At 39.2% G+C, this 19,424-nt stretch overlaps 1 protein-coding gene across 2 annotated transcripts in view; it reads left to right on the forward strand.

The window, feature by feature from the left end:
• The window catches only part of LOC137123618 (voltage-dependent T-type calcium channel subunit alpha-1H-like), a 46,676-nt gene that overhangs the window by 8,465 nt on the left and 18,787 nt on the right, over nucleotides 1–19,424 (forward strand). For both annotated transcript variants that reach the window (XM_067497645.1, XM_067497646.1), the window contains exons 3-16: nucleotides 2,009–2,103; nucleotides 2,295–2,428; nucleotides 2,833–2,930; nucleotides 4,144–4,303; nucleotides 5,917–6,226; nucleotides 6,353–6,445; nucleotides 7,309–7,879; nucleotides 9,685–10,061; nucleotides 12,897–13,048; nucleotides 14,896–15,081; nucleotides 15,398–15,515; nucleotides 16,073–16,228; nucleotides 16,948–17,035; nucleotides 17,801–17,991. In XM_067497645.1, the coding sequence (XP_067353746.1) occupies nucleotides 2,009–2,103; nucleotides 2,295–2,428; nucleotides 2,833–2,930; nucleotides 4,144–4,303; nucleotides 5,917–6,226; nucleotides 6,353–6,445; nucleotides 7,309–7,879; nucleotides 9,685–10,061; nucleotides 12,897–13,048; nucleotides 14,896–15,081; nucleotides 15,398–15,515; nucleotides 16,073–16,228; nucleotides 16,948–17,035; nucleotides 17,801–17,991 (2,729 nt within the window). The remainder of the gene's footprint in view (nucleotides 1–2,008; nucleotides 2,104–2,294; nucleotides 2,429–2,832; nucleotides 2,931–4,143; nucleotides 4,304–5,916; nucleotides 6,227–6,352; nucleotides 6,446–7,308; nucleotides 7,880–9,684; nucleotides 10,062–12,896; nucleotides 13,049–14,895; nucleotides 15,082–15,397; nucleotides 15,516–16,072; nucleotides 16,229–16,947; nucleotides 17,036–17,800; nucleotides 17,992–19,424) is intronic.

The raw sequence follows: 19,424 nt of genomic DNA on the forward strand, positions 1-19,424 counted from the left end.
CACTCACACCTTTGCCCTACCCCTGTGCATGTGTGTGTCTGCGTGTGTGTGTTATGGACTCACAGGGTCATTTAAGCTGCTGTGACAGATAGATACAGACACATGCAATTAAAACAACCCTCCTCAGCATTGAAAAAATGACGCGAGTTGTGCTGAAGGACATCATTTTCTATTCTATTGTTTGTGTTTTTGTTTGTATTAATTGTGTTCCAGTCCAGACAGGATGCAAGCGGATTGTGAAACTCAGAAGTCAGTTCCCACGGTGAGATGGGGGGTTCCCATGGCAACCACAGCAAAGGGAGGACACTGGATTACCCTCTCTCTCTCTCTCTCTCTCCCTGTGTCTCTCTTCTTTCTCTCCCTGTCTCAAGGGTGATAAAGGATTGTACTCTCATTAATTTTTCCGCCCTCTCGAGAGCAAAGTGTCCGGGAAGGGGACTCTGTGTGTGTGTCCATGTGTGTCTATGTGTATGTGTCCATGGGCATGCTCCAGGCTTTATTATGCACGCGTCCTTGGCTCTTGAATATATTCCTGTCATCCATTCAGCAGTTTTCACATTTGCACTCAAATGTGAAAAAAGTGTGCATATGTGTATGTGTCTGTGTTTGTATGAATCCAACACAATATTTTCTTTTAACTTTCTACTTCAGACCACCATTTTTCTTATAAACCTCTCTTCTTTTCACTTCTGAGCCTTACTCTTTTTCCAGTTTGACAGCTAGGAAGAAACACAGATGCACAGCTCACACCACACGCAAGTTAAGCTTAAACTGACTTCAAATGTCTTACAGACTGTTTCATGGTAGCTGTCTTGCTTTTGTAGTCATGACTATTAGACATGTCGAAATGTCTCGTCAGAAGTTCTGCTTGTAAATATAACTTGATACTTTTAAGCTTATTATCGCAAGTTTCCACCCTTATAAATTTAGGGTAGTACATTTAATTCGGCCCCTGCAAATTTGATTTTACAAGCTATGTGGCAAAGGATTCACACATTCACACAGTTGTGTGCGCACAGTCAAACAGTCTGCTGATGATTTGAGCATTGCCAGACATGACTGAACCTTTAACTTTGAGTAGTCAGTTTCCTCAGGCATTCTTCAAGGTTGCTACAAACAACACAGCTGCCTGGATATAGAAGGGAGCAGAATGAAGGAAAAAACCTGAGTAAATGAGTGGAGACACATAATGAATGCAGATGATTTCACACAGGGCAAGAGGGGTCACCGAATGGTTTGATGAGTATGAAAATGATGTGAATTATATGTTATGCCTTCATAGTTACCAGGTCGTAATGGGATAGTTTTAATAGATACATTGCACAACATGCTTCAACACCACCACCGTGTTGAAGAAAATATAAAGTATTTTCCGAGAAGCACTGAAGTAGTACTCGCAGTGCAGTGTATTAATACACAGTGTATTACCACACGTAATTTGGATCTAGATACCTTTAACAAATAGTTTCGTGATTTTCAATCTTACTTGCTATGGTTCCAGTTTGGGAAGTACATGTATATAAATACAATTAAATGTCCTTCTGGCTTACAAATAAGCTATAATAACAAAGTGTCTGCTGAAAAACTCCACCAGATCACACTGTCTAATGACATCATCACGTTTTTCAGTTCAGATTAAGTCCTGCTCCTTAAGAACTCCCCATATTCACAAAACCTGAGCAGATCAGCAATATACAGGCAGAAATATAGATAAGGAACAGGGATGTTTATTAGTAGGAGTACATGTACTCCCTAAACTAGAAACATAGGAAGTTCAAAATTAAAGTCAGCCTTTAAGTTGTCAACCACTATAACTTTCACTAGCTGAAGTTTCAATAGCTGAAACACTGAAAATAACAGCCCTTATCTGATGCATTCTGATGCCATTTTTAAAGGTTGGATTTGAATTTAGTTTTGTAGTTTTTTGAGCCAGAAAAAAAATGTGACCAGTATGTTATGTCAAATAATATAATCAGTTTTTAAACTGTTGACCCTTAACATTACCCCACATGGTTTGAGCGTGTGAGCATTTTGGCCATCCTGCTGAACTGTGTGACTCTGGGCATGTTCCAACCCTGTGGCCACACCCCCTTCTTCCTCCAGGTAAAGCACACACACTTGCACACACATGCATGCACACGGAATCTGAAATTACAAACTAATTATGTTCAGCTGTGAGACTTTATTATCAAGGGTCTGAAAAGTTTTTGCTTTAATTTTTCCCCACTTAATCAGTTTATGCTAATCCTCTGGATTTTGTACGTGTGTGTGTGTGTGTGTGTGTGTGTCTGCAGGCTCTGGATGATGGCATCTTTGTGTTTTTTGCCGGGGAAATGGTGGTGAAGATGGTTGCTCTAGGAATCATAGGTCAGAGTGGTTATCTAGGTGACACATGGAACAGATTGGACTTCTTTATTGTTATAGTTGGGTAAGTATTTGACAGACACACACACACCTGCATACACATGCACACGCATGAGCATCTGACATTAAATATGAGCCAAAAGTGTGTGGTGTGTGTATGAGTTTTGTGTTAAGCTCAGACACTTGTTTAATGCCAGTTAAATGTCAAGCGTGTGTGTGCACATGCCGACAGAAGTGTGTGTGTGTGTGAGAGAGAGAGAGAGAGAGAGGAAGAGACATCATTGCAGAATGACAATTGCATCATTTGGTCCTCTGAGACAAAGATCTCCGTGATTGGTAGCTAAAAGGCTATGTGTCCCACAGACAGTGCACTGCATTCTGGTGGCTTCCCAGTAGATTTTAGGAGTTTGCCAAGGTCAGGCCGATCTGGATGCCAGTGACACAACTCGTAGCTTTCCCTCTCTACAGAATGCTGGAGTACTCGCTTGATGGACACAACGTCAGCCTATCAGCTATCCGCACTGTTCGGGTTCTCCGCCCACTCCGAGCCATCAACAGAGTTCCCAGTGAGTTGTTCTACTCTACTACTACTACATACAGGACACTCAGAGTGCACTCTTCGCTCAAGCACACTGGATTTTAAATGAAACAGTCACTGTGACACCATAGTTATGACTTGAAGCTTAAATGTTTTTTAAAGTTTATTCACATCCAAATTGGGTGAGCAGTGTGTGGCTCTCCAGGCTTTAGGACACTGCAGCTGCAGGCCAGTGATTATAAAGGTTGACAACCAAGATCTAGTCACTGGGTGAACTATGACCTGCTTGACAGAAGTCGTTAACCCGACTGCAATTCAACTCATCATATGTTTGACTTGCAGAAGACTAGACTGAAGGCAAAATGTTCCTGAAACAAGCAAGAAGATGACTGCAGCAGAGGGCTGGCAGAGCATAAGCAGTAAAGATAGTAAATGTCTGCTGATGTCTGTGGGTCAGAGACCTCAAAGAGCCCCCAGATTGAAAAAAACATTACAATATGATGACTGCGCAAGACTTTTAAAATTTGTGTTAACTTGTCAATTTTAGTTTTCCCTGTAAGTTGGGGACTATGCACAAATCAGGCTACAGTTCCTGTGCTGTGCATCTGATGTGGAAACGCTTTCAGCTGAAAGTCGGCAACCTCATTAATCACAACTAAGACAATGAAAAATGTGTCAATGTCCTTGTACTGTCTGGCTGCACTCCAAATTCCACTTTGTTTCTTTAACTTCCCGGGCTGTGCAGCTATTAACAGCTGCAGCTCTCCATTTGATGGAAAACTGTAAACAACTTAGGACATAGTACAGAAAGTCAAGGAAATCATTGTGATGCTCGTGTCGCTCCTAACAGCTCAGTGAACAAACTGGCCTGCCAACATTTTTACTACACTCTGTGAGCCTGGCACAACCCAGGCTGACATCTTGTGTGTTTAAAACAGCTAAAAGACTAGAAACAGCAAGGAAGAAGATTTTGTTTCTGCACTTTTTAGGAGAGTGGAATGACGGCCAATTATCAAGGTTTTAACTCTAATTATTTTCCATTCAATTAATGGCACTGCTCTAGTTTTCTGCAGAATACATCATGAGATTTGTTCTGTCTGGCCAACACTTCCTCTGACTGACATTTAGTTAGTTAAGGCTTATACTTTCATGCAGATTTTTGCGCTTTTAAACGTCTTGTCTCTGTGTTTATGCTGTGTGTGTGTGTGTGTGTGTGTGTGTGTGTGTGTGTGTTTTGGTAGGTATGCGTATCCTAGTGACCCTCCTTCTGGACACACTTCCCATGCTGGGGAATGTGCTGGCGCTATGCTTCTTTGTTTTTTTCATCTTCGGCATCGTCGGCGTACAGCTCTGGGCAGGGCTACTGAGGAACCGCTGTTTCATGGGTGATGATATTAAGATGTGAGTTACTATAGTAACCAGAAGATGTCACAACATTGTGCGCTGTTCTCCTTACTCTGAACCCTGTGTCAAAAGTTTGTTTACAACTAATTTGGTTTTTCACCTAGCTATTATTTCTAAGATGGAATCAGTATCACAGATAAGCTGATCTGGTTTGTTCTCTAATCAGCTCAATCTGGGAGGAAGTAAATGTGTAAATGTGTTTCTTGGCAGAACCACCAGCATTAGAGATCACAAACCAAGGGATTAAGCAGGATAAGTGAATTTAGTCATTATTGAGGTGCCCTCTGTAGCTGCTTCAACATCAGCCTTTTGAGTTTCACTGTCCCTCCTGTTCTCATGATCCTTTTTGTCGTGCTCAGTCATCGTCTGACTTACCCCGTTACACCATCGCTGTCACTCCTACTTTTGCTCACATGTCTACAAACATGATCCTGTAAGATAAAATAACATCAAGATTACCTCCTGACCTCACGTCTGGTTATCTCTCCTTCTTAGATACTGACCAGTGACATGGTTTTGGTATTACTACATATGCAAAGGTGCTGGTGCATCACAACAACTTCTCTTGTATTGTGCTATTTGGAGGTGTCAGACACAAGTAATTAATAGTTTAAAAGGAGTGTATTGCGTGTTACTACTGTAATTAAATACTGCTATTAATATAACACTTTGTATGTTACTAAAAACAAAGCTACAAAGTGATTTTTAAAGGAAAACATACTGTAATTAGTCCAACAGGTACAGTTGATAAAATTCAGTAAAGTAAAAAAAACCTAGACCAAATCTATACATATAAAACATTGTTTAAAGCCTTTTAAAAAAGTACTAAGATTGATGAAGCAACATTATTGTTTTGATTGATTTTGATAGGGAGTCCGTGAACACAGGTGTTTCCTTTCCAGATACGGAAAGGAAATATCATGATTATTTGCTTCAATCACATTTGGTCAAATTAGCCTTAATCAGAACATATCTTCTAGATTTTATTTTCAGTTGCCAATTTGTTTTTTTCCGCTTCATAAACAACAAAGTGACCTTTCCTAATAAGAAGAGAGAGCACGCCTCCCCTGTGACCCCTCTCTACACCACTGATGATTGATTGCTTATCTCTCCACTGCAACCTCCCCTCTCTCTTTGCTTCTTTTCCCTTCATCTGTATTTCTTGCTCCATTTCCTCGTTTCCTCACCCTTGTGTATTTCATACTTTCTTTGGTTTGTTTCCAGAACAGAGACTTTTGTCCAGAGAAATTGTCGATAAATGATTTATTCTCCTAAAAAGGGTTTGGACTTTACCTGGCTTTACCTTTTGTAATAACAATGTATTATTTTGTGCCACTGAACTCTATAGTTGTCCAAAAAGAATTAAAAAATATCTTAATGAGCCACACTCTTGCAATGGGTGACAAGTTTCCTCAATTAAATCGAGACTGTAGTTAGTCTTAAATAAAACACTATGTAATATCCAGCTGAAAATAACACTATTTATTCCTGTTCGACTAATGACATAATGAAACTACTAGAGCTTTAACCAATCCATTATATATATTAATTAATATAGATAATAAAATAAACTAATGATTGTTCAACTTTTTTTTACACGTCTTATTTAGGAGATACAACATTTCCTTCCTGAGTGGCTACTATCGGCCAGATGGCACGGATGACCACCCATTCATCTGCTCGACAGAAAGAGAAAATGGGATGCTCCGGTGCTCTGATGTGCCTCGCCGTCGTGTAGGCAGGACGTCCTGCTTTCTGGCAGCTGAAGAGGCCCATCCAGACATGGGGCTTAGAGTAGATGAAGTATCATGTGTGAACTGGTATCAGTATTACAATGAGTGTCGGGCTGGGGAAATAAACCCACACAAAGGAGCTATTAACTTTGATAACATTGGATATGCATGGATAGCCATTTTTCAGGTAAACATTTGATAGATTTATATACAAAGTTACAGCCTTAATCAATGAATGATATGCACTCTGCACACCACACATTACTGTATTTTCTTAATTACTGTTGGTTTGTGTATGTGTGTTTCCATTCAGGTAATTACTCTTGAAGGTTGGGTAGACATCATGTACTATGTCATGGATGCACATTCTTTCTACAACTTCATCTACTTCATCTTCCTCATAATAGTGCGTATTCACACGCATGCACGAACGCATGCGCACAAACACAGCCACACACAGTCACACACACACACACTAACTAACTTACTAAATGCCTAATTAAATCCTAATTAACTGAAGTATAGCTTCAGTAGTAGTAGCTTCATTTCGTAAAGTAAATGTACAGGTATTGTCCACAATCCCCATATAGATGCGAAAACCAACAAAGGATCTCCCCTACTCACATTGCATCTCTCTTAGCTTATTCATCCATGCCATAGACTCCATTGTTGTCCAAAAAACGATTACAAACTAAAGACACATCAGCCAGACACACTGCTCCTCTGGGTGACCTGTTTCTCTTTTTCTTTAAATCTGAATGACATATTTTTAACAAACTTTTCCCTGATGAAATTCCCCATAATTCCACTGACCAGCATGATTCCGATCACTGCTGCATGTAGTAATACTAATTTGAAAGCATTTGGGTCATATTTGGTTAAAATTATGTTCTTGAAATATGAAGTTACATGTCACCCCGTGGAGCATTGTGTCTTGCTGATGTGTTTTTAATTATCTTTTGACAACAATGGATGCCTGATGCACATATGATTAAACTAATCCAGGCTGAAAGAAGCTGATCATGAGTAGAGAAGATTTTAGTTTTGGTGTCTATATAGGGATTGTGGAAAATGTGATTAATTTATGAAATTACCCTTTAGCTTCATACAGCCCTTTAAAGTTGTGTGGACCGGTCAAAATATCCTCACAACGATGGTTTCAAACTTAAACATAGGCTTATATACCAGTTACATACTTACACATACAAATATGCAAATCAAAAATTTTTTGACAGCTAGTGTGTCTTATATGTGTGTTTCCATGACCAGGTGGGCTCTTTCTTCATGATTAATCTGTGCTTGGTCGTCATAGCAACCCAGTTTTCAGAAACAAAGCAGAGAGAACATGCTTTAATGAAATCGGAGCAGCGCGCCCGCCAACTCCACCAATCAGCTTCCACGCTCGCCAGCGACAGTCAACCAGGAAGCTGCTATGAAGAGATCATCCGCTACCTGGCTCACCTTGGTCGCAAGGCGTGGAGACGACTGTCCCGCTTTTACACTCGGACACGCAAACACTTTCACTGTGTGTGCACATGCCAGAGAGACAGATGCGGTGGATCTGCCAGAGGGAGCGGAGTGGGAGACATGAATGGACTTGCCCATCGTCACTCAGGCCATGTCTCCAATGACCTATCACATCTTCATCAGCTTTATCATCGTCATCACCAACATCATCACCAGCATCGTCCTTCTCAGGCTGAGACAGCTGTCAGTAACGGAGGCAATGGTTTAAATTACCCTTTCATTACGCCTCTCTTCAGTCACCTGGATGCTAAGGGCCAGGCTCAGAAGAGGCTGGATTCCACTGAGACTGTCAACAGACAGGTGCAGGACCATGGTGAGTGTAATGGCTCTCAAGGTCAGGACTCTTACAGAAATACATGCACACATTTGGAAACCACAGTGTCAATTCTAGTCTATTTTAGCTACAGTAGCAGTGTTATTTTTGTTTACCCCAATTACAAAAAAAAATATTTTCTCACTTATGCTTAGTAGTATTCAGTAGTAAACACCAGAAGATCTTCTTTTGATTTATTGTACTAAAATTAGCATCAAACAAGCATTAACGCTTTATAAGTAATGTTGCAAAATTTATGCAAAGATTTCTATGGTGATTTATATATGCATGTAATAAACCATGTATAAATGCATGTATCCACACTCAGACAGACTAAAATTAAAGAGTATTGTAAGGATCAGATAAATGCTAAAATATCTTGTCGCCACAGTTTATGGCGCTCAATTCAAACTCATTGTTTAAGCACAAAGAGTCAAGTGTTGCCCGAAAATTTATCTAAAACATTTCTCTCTGACCTAATCTCCTATGTGTAGTGTAACATGCTTGATTCCCTGCAGGCTAAAAGAGAGATATCATGTGAATATTCATGAAAATAAGATGCTAAAGATCTTTTCAAAGTATTTTTTGTATTGCGGGTGGTAATGCCCATGATTGAAAACCTTTTCCCAAAAAATGTGTTATTGTTTTTCCTTTGCACGATTACCACATGGAGAGTCAAAGCATTATAAAAACAGCAGCATGCCGTTCCATAGACATTTTTACACTGCATAAAACAAACACCTTTTTTTGACTTAAGAAAATAGACAATGAAAAAAAGAAAATTCTTTCAGTTGTTTTTTTAGGTAGTTGATTTAATTTAAAAGGGTTTAAATTACTGCAATCATATAATAGTGGTGGACAAAAATATATGGTGAAAATCAAAGCAGCAGCATAATGATATCCTGACTTGAAATTCATAGTATGGGTCATGCTCCAAAAGCACAGCTTCCAGACTTCTCATACTGCAGGATTTTTATTAAAAGTCTATAGTCTCAAAGCTAAAGCTAAAATAACACTCCTGATATCATGATCAGGGGTTATTTCATCAGCTCCTCCAGTACAGAGGACATTATACAACTGTTTACACATGCTGAGTATTGATCCCCATGATATGTAAACTGACCTTGATGTGTAAAATTGCTTATGTAACAAGGAAGTACATCAAATTTATATACAATTCAGTAATGAACACTTTCCAAACACAAAACCCTGAATAGTTATTATTCCCCTCTGGATCAGTGTATTTTCTGTGTGCAGAGTAGTGTAATTTTTGCAAATCTGTCAGCTTTATGTTTCCTTGCAGCCCAAATATTGTATAGACACACACGTCACAGAATGACTAGATTGGATTTACTATATCAGTCTCCAAAGAAATATGAAATTGTTGTAATTGTGATGACAAGTGAACTGCTCACGGTAGATTAGTGTTTGTTGTTATGTCATTCCTCCCTAGCTGCTTGCTAATGAATTCCACAGAAATCTTCACTCTTGCTTCACTCTATACCCCTTCACCTAACACACACATACACACACACACACACACACACACACACATCCCTGTTCTAATAAAAGAACTCCCCCTCTGTACAAAAGCATCCCAACTACACAGCAGCTTCCATGTTATTGAATTCCTGTCACCCAGAAATGAAATGAAGGTGCTCTCCATTGCTGAGCAGAGAATATAATGAATGACAGAATGTCAGCTACAACATAGAGACTACTCAACCACTGTATCTACTTTGCCCTAGTGCATATATGATTTGTATTGCCCATGTCTACATCACCTCCTCCCTGTGTCTGTGCAGGTGGGTGCACTGTGCATCCTTCCTTACCGTTGCCGGGTGAAGTCCCAGGAGAGTCTTCAGTATGTCCGTATTGCACCTACTACAACCAACTTTGTGACAACGAAAATGTTAATGAGCAGCCTGATGACCAGCAGCTAGGGTATGGCAGCTCATGCCATGGCAATAGCCCGTGTCACACTAACAGCCCATGCCACTGTAGCAGCCCCCGCCGCAATGATGCACAGGTGTCTGAGCCAAAGAAAAGTCTGTTTGAGCGCTGCTGGGCGGGACTGCGAAGTAAACTGGAGCTCATTGTTGGCAGCAGATACTTCAACAGAGGAATCATGATTGCAATCCTTATTAACACACTATCAATGGGCATAGAGTACCATGAACAGGTATGTGTGTGTGTGTTAGTGTACAGTGCTGCATGCTTGTGTGTGTACGTGCTTGTCACAGATTGGTTGCAAATACAGTTTGATTGAAAGTGGATGTGTTAATAATTGTGTGTGGTGGAGGCAGTAAACTTACCCCCCAATCAACACTTACATCATCAAGCATATGCGATCACAAAGTGTGTGTGTGTGTGTGTGTGTGTGTGTGTGTGTTTGTGGGTGTGGGACTGAGTGTGGGTGTGTGCACGCATGTATCAGGAGATGGAGAAACTCATAAGACCTGAAGTGTTAATTAAAGCGTGACCCTGGGACTAGAGAGAGCGAGGGGTGTAGAGATGTAGCAGAGCAAGGGAAGTGAGTGAGAGTGAACGGAGGAGGAGAACAGATATGACATTGTGATTGGCTGAAAGGCAGGGACAGACTGGAAGACGAAGGAAGATTGCGTGTGGCCCATTTCCTGAACAATATGATAGATCTGGCTGGCCTAAACGTCTTGAATAACTAATGTAAAAGAATAGGGCCAGGCTTATTTTAGCCCTTTTAGTATCAACTAACCCATTGAAGAGATGAAAACGAACAATGAAATACAAATATATATACATATAAAACAACATTTAAATGTGTACCCAGAGTCTGAAGTAGCTTTTTTCTCTAGGCATAGAAATGTTTTGTCATGCAAAAACTGTTAAATACAATACAAACCATGACGTTTCATTCAACATTCTCTCATTTCAGTGAACATGATGAGTGCAGTTTTAAATTGAAACACCTCTGAGACTTGTTTTTGGATCTCTGGAGAGTATCTCTGAGTGAGGCAGATGTCACTGAGCATGCTCAGAGGCACCGCTCCTTGTTTACTTAGCATTGATGGTTTTAAGCTGCAAGGAATAAACCACAGTGGCTGTGTTCCCTCTAATAAAGACACCTCACCTACTGCCACTGTACAGCTTTTCATGTCTCTTTAATACCATGGTTTTTGTTCAACAGCAGTTGTGTGGCACAGAAACATAGATTTAGACTTAAAGATAACAAGTGTACATCTTAATCGGATTTGTTGATAAAAAATATTCCACATATTTTTTAGACAATGCGATGTCCACTCTAGGGCTGTATTTTAACAGATAACAATAGCAATTTACTTTACTCTAAATCTTTTTATTTGCTTCTCTTCACCCGAACAGAATGTGACAAAATACAAAACAGACAATGAAGTATTGGTAAACCATCTAATAAGGAAAATATTTAATCAATTGAATGTTCTTTATATGGGTTATGAACAAACAAATACACTGGTGCCCACAATAATATGCTGCACAGACCTCCATAATATCTATATAATAGAAATACACATAGTTCTATTTGGGATTGGGACAGCATTGGGACAATGCTGCAGAGTTTCATAAAAGCGATCTCAACACCAATCCACAGCATTAGAAAATCCATTGTATTTTACAGCTGAGGTCTCTGGGACCTCATGCAGAAGTTTTTCTGTTGCGGATTTCTAAACCGTGCCAATAGTCCAAAAGCTTGTTTAGAAGGAGTTCCCCTAAAAACATCATCAATGTGAAACAATAAGTATGTTTTCAAGCTGTTTGCTCTTTTAAAACAGTGGTTTTCAAACATTTTCTGTAATTCCTCTCTTTGTAATCAGAAAACATTTCAAGCTTTAAACTCATTTATTGATCATAAATCAGTATAAATACAGGCATGACTGGCATGTTTAATTGATGGTCATTACTAGTTTAGCACTTAGTCTAGGACAGTCTGTTTTTTCACATTCACTTAAAACTACAGTATGTACTGTATCTTATAACAAATATTTTGTTATTAAAATATGACACAAAACACATTGATTGACATTACACAGAAAATATAATAAAGACAAATAACTGAAGGGCTGTTCTTCCTGCAATGTCTTATCTAAAGTATATGTGTGGCACATACCTTGTAGCCTTATATTTAACAGATCAAACTGCCTGAGTAAGTCTATTTCCTAAAATGTTGAATTATGGCTTTAAAATGTTTTGTGCTACGAATAAATCTTAATAACATTTATCTTAATAACCTTACTAACAAATGAGCTTGTTTCACATCCGATCAACTCAAATTTATATCTGCGTTAGACTGTTTACCTTTTAAAACGTCCACACCAATAAACCACAGAAGAAATGGTATATTATTTCTGGTTCAGCTCTGCATTGTTTATATTAAACAGATCATAGGAATTTTGGCTTTGTCACGGAACAAGCAGAGAACAGACAAATAAATAATGGAACAAACAAATAAACATCTTTATTAGTCTGACTGCTTTTAAAAGTGAAATGCAACATCGAGCTAGTGGTCTCAAAGGTATTCACTTTGGAGGCCGACTTTGGAAAAGATCTGGTTTGGGGAAAGAAAACTTCCATTTCAGTCTGGACAGATCCAGATTTACCTGGCCTAATGTAGACATGGTTTAAATGTGGTCCAAATGATCCTTTCAGGCTAATGTGACCCTCCTGCAATGACACCACAGACTGAGGAAGGACTCGCCATTCACTTACAGAGCCACCACTTAAGTAATGTCAGTAACATTAATCAGTGCATTCACCTATTCTACCCACAAGGATTGTGGGTAAAGACACCCCTGCTCTCACATTGTGGGCTGCTCATCTTTTTATATTTAACACTGTCTCCACACAGACTCACAGTATAGCCTTTTAGAAACTCTTAGCATTTTCAGTCTAGAGTTTTCCTCTCTAAGAGTCTGTCTGAGTTTATTTGTTCATCTTTCTCTGTGCCTGTCCATCTCTGCACATCAATCTCTACCTCCTTTTTCTAACAACAAACATTCTTCAGCCGCAGGAGCTGACAGACATTTTGGAGATCAGTAACATGGTGTTCACGAGTCTCTTCGGTCTCGAGATGCTGCTGAAGCTTCTGGCTCTGGGGCTCTTTGGCTACATCAAGAACCCTTACAATGGCTTTGACAGCATCATTGTCATCATCAGGTGGGGCTGTCGGGGAATCTGTGTACGCAGGTTTACCCCGCTATATGAATTATTTCAATAAATATTCCTATTTTCACTGGGAAATCCTCATTGTGAGTCAGCACTGCAGCTTCAGCTCACAAACTGTCATTAGGGGCTTTTTGACTGCAGAAGCTTTTGTGAGCCGATACTGAATTTCGCCCTTTTGGTTCAGGTTCAGATTTGTTTCCACTGCCCTCAGGCTGCACCTCTCAGGAGAGAGCACTAAAACAAGTTTTAGAAACTTACAGGTCAAGGTGCTTGTGGGAACTATCATCAGTGAAAGATATTGTAACGGGGAGCAGAGCAGCTGGGTGACGGGAAAGTTGAAGAAAGCTGAATTTTATGCAGATACTTTATCAGCAGGGCTAGAGCCAATTGAAACCATTTTATTTCAGCAGAAACAGAAGGTGTACTACCCAATGTCAAGACATTCTTATCTAAAAAGCGGAAAGAGAGATCGTTGTGCAGTCAAAGACATGATATATTATAGTTACTTCAGTTATGTTAGCAGGTTCCACAAAAACTGTTTTAATAAATAGTAAAAATAATCTTGATTTGTATGCAACAACACGTTGTTAAGTTAATGTAACTGAACTTGAATAATAAAAAGTGACCTCATGAAGTTATGTTCAATTAACTTGGCGGCATTATGTTCAGAGTCCTTTAGGGATGTTGCATTAACCTGACACGGTTAGGTTCATATTAATGAACACCAGCTAGCTGTATTAATGATGTTGGAGTTTGTTTATTGTAGGAAAGTTAGGCTTACTTTGTTTAAGCCAGTGGGTTAAATAAATACAACTCAAGTCCCTTCACCTGACTTTTAATAAAAAGTTTTATTCAGAACAGATGCATAATTTGGCATATATTATATTTTTGTCATATCCCATATTTAAAGTTACCAGGAAGGTAAACATAACTTCAAACCAAGAAAAAAAAAGTAACTAACCTATAGTAGGTGTATAAAAGCGTGTTGGGACACTCTTTACATGGTCCAAGGCCTTTAGTGCGTAAAAAAGTGAGTTATGTTGGTTTAAATTAGCTTATATTAATTCAATTAAACTGTCTTATTTTTGTCACTAAAATTAAAATTATTTCATAGTTTCACCACAAAACCACCATGTATTGAACACAACATCCATAGTTCATTCTTCTGAGTGTGGTTTCACAATTGTTTTGCCATTTTTAGTGCATTTAACGTGTAAATTAGTGCAACAGAATAAAACCAGAGCATGTAAATAACATCTACAACAACAAACAACATCAGATCAGATACATGCAAGTACTATGTAGTCGTATGTGTGAACACCCAGTAAGAGTTGTCTCATTATGGCTTTAAAATAATAAGAGACAAGAGACATAATTAAACTGAGGGAAAAAGCAAACTAGACCTGACCACTTTTACCCTGCAGTTTCAGGTTGTAGAACACTCCAGGAACCTCCAGGTTATGGTTGACTTAATTTCCTGCAGTTGAAAAACCCCAACAGTGATGCTGTTTGTGGCAGGGGAAGCCCCTTAAGTTCCACTCTTAGTCCAGGTGGCCTGTGTTTACTCCTTTATGTAGTACTGCAAGCTAAATTATGTATCTGAGCTTTAAGGCTTTGCTTGTTTACTGTTCCCCTGCACTGTTTTTCATTGGCTGGTTTTCCCAATTCCTCATTTTTACAAGCCACATATCACAAGAATTTAGCCCTTTCCTTACTTGGCGGGGAGGCTTTTGTGGGTGCTGACTTCTAAAGAGTTGCCGTTAAGTAGATTTTTATTTCTTGGTTACTTTAATGCAAATTTAACCTTCTAATGTTCTCGTCATCTTTGTGTGTTTTAGCGTGTGGGAGATTGTGGGGGAGGCTGAAGGTGGCTTGTCTGTGCTGCGCACTTTCCGCCTGCTGAGAGTTTTGAAGCTGGTCCGGTTCCTTCCTGCTCTGAGGAGGCAGCTGGTGGTGCTGATGAAGACCATGGACAATGTGGCTACATTCTGCATGTTGCTCATGCTCTTTATATTTATATTCAGGTACAGAATAATATTTGTCTCTCTAAAGGAAATGCTGCAGGCTGAGACTCACTATCCAAAATATTGCTCAGCTTCAGTCATTCCTCCGGGAAATCATAATCACCACCACTGACCTTTTCTTACTCTGCCACAGGACATATTAGTACATTTATCATTACCTTATCATTACAAATACAAATATTCACACAGGCAGCATTTCTGCATCTTGTTGCAGACTATTCAAAAGTGTCAAGTAATGCAGGTGGGATATTTTCTCATTGTGTGTGTGTGTGTATGTATATGTGTGTGTGTGTGTGTGTGTGTTTGTGTATTGCAGTATCTTGGGAATGCATCTATTTGGCTGTAAGTTTGGTTTGCGACAAGACAGTGGCGACACTTTACCGGACAGAAAAAACTTTGACTCTCTGCTCTGGGCGACCGTCACCGTTTTTCAGGTTAGACAATCATGCAAATACAATCATACAAATATGCATCAGCACACAAGTACATGAACAACACTTAATTTAGATTATTAGTCCCAGTGATAACTGTAAATGTAATATTAAAATAAATTGCTGCCGTTGCTGTCAGCAGCAGCAGAACCGCCGATCTACTCCATTATTTCATTTGCTTCAATTTGGAAGCACTCGTGTTCAATTTTTTTTCAACAAAATATAAAACCTCTCCTCATGGGCAGGTAAACTATGCTTCGTGTGCAGAGGGGAAGGAAGTGCAATGAAACGCGCACTCCACAGGAGCTCATTTAACACTGATGAGCATCATTACAGTTCAACAATGAGAAGTTCAAGGAGTAACCCTCACTTATTTTTAATAAATTCTTATTCTTGGTATGTTCAGAACAGCTACTAGCAATATAGCATTTGTGCATTTGTTGTCCACTTTGCATTTGCATATTTTATTTTCATTTCTTTTAGTTGTTTATTCATATATATATAAATATGTTTGACTACTACAGTGCCACCTGTCTCTTTACGTCTCTTCTCATATGCAGATCCTCACCCAGGAGGACTGGAACGCAGTGCTGTACAACGGGATGGCCTCCACTTCGCCGCTGGCTGCCCTTTATTTTGTAGCCCTCATGACCTTTGGCAACTACGTCCTCTTCAACTTGCTTGTAGCCATTTTGGTTGAGGGCTTTCAGGCTGAAGTAAGGGCAAACAGGCAACTTTATTTGAGCTACTTAGAGATGAGGCGTAGGAAACTAGACTAATTGAGCTCTGTTGTGCTGATGATACCAAAGCTGCCTACAAGAGAATAATCTCCACCATCGAGCCTGTGTGGTTTCTCCCCTCTCGCTTTTTCTCTTTCTTACTCACTCCTCTATCTCTCTTTCTATCCTCTTTTCTCTCTATCTTTCTTTCTCGCTGAAACACACACACACACACACCCATCCACACAAGGAGAATACTCTCCAGGGTAGGGATGTGTTTGATATTGCCTGCCATTCACAGCTGGTGAGCTTTTGTTGTTTAGTTTTCATCTTTTATCTCCAGCATCAGAGAGCACTTGTTCTCTCTCTCTTTCTGTCTCTCACCATCACACATACACACACACATAAAGATAACCCTTTGCCAAAGCCGTCTGCCTCCATCTTTCTGGCGTGAATTTTAATTAAATTCAGTAAAGCTTTATTGGCGTGACTACAGGAGATCACTGCCAAAGCCATGCACATAACTCAACTAGAGAACACTGGAGATCCCCTACTCCCGGCTGCCTCCCACTCTTTGTCTCTTAGTCTTCCCTTCTTGACTTGCTCATATTTTTACAACAGTCAACACATAATGAGAAGGTGATGATGATGATGATGATAATTATGATGATTGTGTTGGTGATATTGGTGCTGTGTGTATGTGTGTCTTGTTTTAGGGTGATGCCAATAGATCTGAGGCTGATGACGAGGGACAATCACTTTCCTATGAGGACGAAGAGAAGTTAAGAGAGTTATATGCTGCAGGTACAAACTTTTAGATTTAGATGAACCTATAATAACCTTACAAAGGCCTTATTGTGCATAATTTTGAGTTTATATTTTATTTGAATGATTTACCACCTGCTAGTGGGATGAGCAGAGAAATTAACCATATATGTAATACAAAAGCAGGTGTGTATGGAGGTCCAGGACAGTCAGGAACATTTTGGGACAGGGCCAGCGAAAGTCCCTGGGAGCTGCCGGAAAACCTTGGGAGACTCTTGTGACAGAATTGACAAAGTAGACAGACATATGTTCAGCTGCCATTTTGGAACTTCGAAACAATTGTTTAATGTGGAAAAAAAAAATGTGATTGATCTACTGTATTATATGTGGTTTTATGTCACATATAATTTTCTTGTTTAGAGGTCATAATGTCAAGCATTATTAAATATTTAAAAAAAAAATTCTGTGGATTTGATACTTTACTAATATGATGTTTCATTCTTCTGCCTAAAGTCAAATTAAAACAGCTGCAGAAGATCATTCTTTATTATATTTATTGCTTTATTCAGCAATTTTAACCTGGGCTCCAAAAATTATTGGTATCTATTTTTTGAAATTCTACAGTATTTTTAAATTATGCAATTATATAAAGTGCACTTCAGGTCAACAAACTCCCCCAAAAATCATATCATATTTTTTGTTCATAACAATACATATTATCAATATAATAAAGAAAAAGTATCCTTTATATAAAAAATATGTGTCTGGGTGTGTGTATGTGTGTGTGTGTATGCGTGTGTGCAGAGCTCAAGATCCAGGGAATGATCCTGAGCCCCAATGGTCTCCTGAACCCAAAAGCTTCCATGCCTCATCTCACTCCTCCACCTCTGCCGGTCATCACACACACCGCAGCCACACCCACTGTAAACTCCAGCCAATCACGTCGGGCCAGTGGCGCTTCCATGGACATGAACATTCTCGAGCAGAGGTCACAGGTGAGCTCAGGACTCATTGTTTTACCTAACTTACCACCACATTTACCACAAATAACCAACTTGATTTACCGATGGGGAAAAACAACTTATTTAAATGCATAAGAAAGGAGATAAATTAAGGCTTGACTGTTTAAATGTTCAAATGTGATTACTTTCTAGATTCTTACACTGGGGATTCCTGATTGTTTTCCAATTTAAAAGAATAACAACAAAGTTGTGTAATATCTGATACTGACATCTTTATGACGTTTTGTTTAGGGAACCTTGATTTATCTTTGTTTACGTTCAGGGTTTCTTAACAAAGCACACAAAAAAGCATTTGCAGAGATTTAAAGAATTTGAAATCAGACCGTTGTTTCATTGGTAAGCAGCAGAGGTCACTGGTGAGGGCTAGGGTAAGATTCAGGTTAGCTTAAGTGCCATAAAACACAACTCCTCATGGTGAGGGTGATGTTTTCAGGCTCTGCTTCTAACCATGCTTCCTTCAGCTGTTAAATATATTTTACTGGTATATTGCTTGTTCTTTTGGCATCTTGCTGCCACCATTTGTTGATTAGTTGAGTCATATAGCCCTTGTTTTATTAACAGACATGCCTTATATTTTAGGCATGCACCAGCTAAAGAGTTAATATTCAACTTTGTGAGATCTTCATTGTTAGTAGTAACTGAGTCATGACCCAGGAACTCAAGCTGAATCCAGCTAATGCACTGTAAAGTACTCTACAGCGTAACTGTTTTATTGCTTTGTGTTGGTGGATGAACATGTCAAGAAGCAAAGCTCACATCCAAGCAAATATTCCATTGATCACATGGTGTGAGAAAATGTGTTTTTTGAGGCGTAACAGAGAGTGTAACCTGTGCAGTGCAGGGAAAATGTTCATGCATTGCTGCTCTTATTCACTGTCTGTTCATTGGTGGTACATCACACTGCTCAGTGTTGATAATGTCTCTGTAATAGGGTGTGTTTGGATCAAGAACGTCCATCCATTTTGGTTAGATATCATTTTTTGAATATGAATTAATGCACTCTGGGTTTAGATTTTCCACAGGTCTGTCTTACTTTTCTTTACCACTACATGATTCTGGTTAAAATGGAAATCATATTTGTTTTCTAGCCACAACTGAGATTATGTTTTCTCCCAAAGTTCTTGGGCACATCTAAGCCTGTCTTCTGTTGCTCTTTTAACGCTCCAGTTATGTATGATTGTGAGAATGAATGTGGTTGTACTGCTTTGCTTGCAGAAAAAAAGTAGAGACTTTTGAATGAAATTACATTCTTTAAATCGGGGTTTCATACAGCAGTACATGGGACATGGTTTTTGGTAGTACAAAAAGGATTGTTGTTAGATTTGAGGCTTTCTATAAAATTCTCGGTCTTGGCAACTCCTCTTTACTTTTATTGTTACTAAAATGCTTTTTCCTGACACTGCATT

Source organism: Channa argus, chromosome 3 (assembly GCF_033026475.1).
Source record: "Channa argus isolate prfri chromosome 3, Channa argus male v1.0, whole genome shotgun sequence".
In the NCBI taxonomy this organism is placed as follows: domain Eukaryota; kingdom Metazoa; phylum Chordata; class Actinopteri; order Anabantiformes; family Channidae; genus Channa; species Channa argus.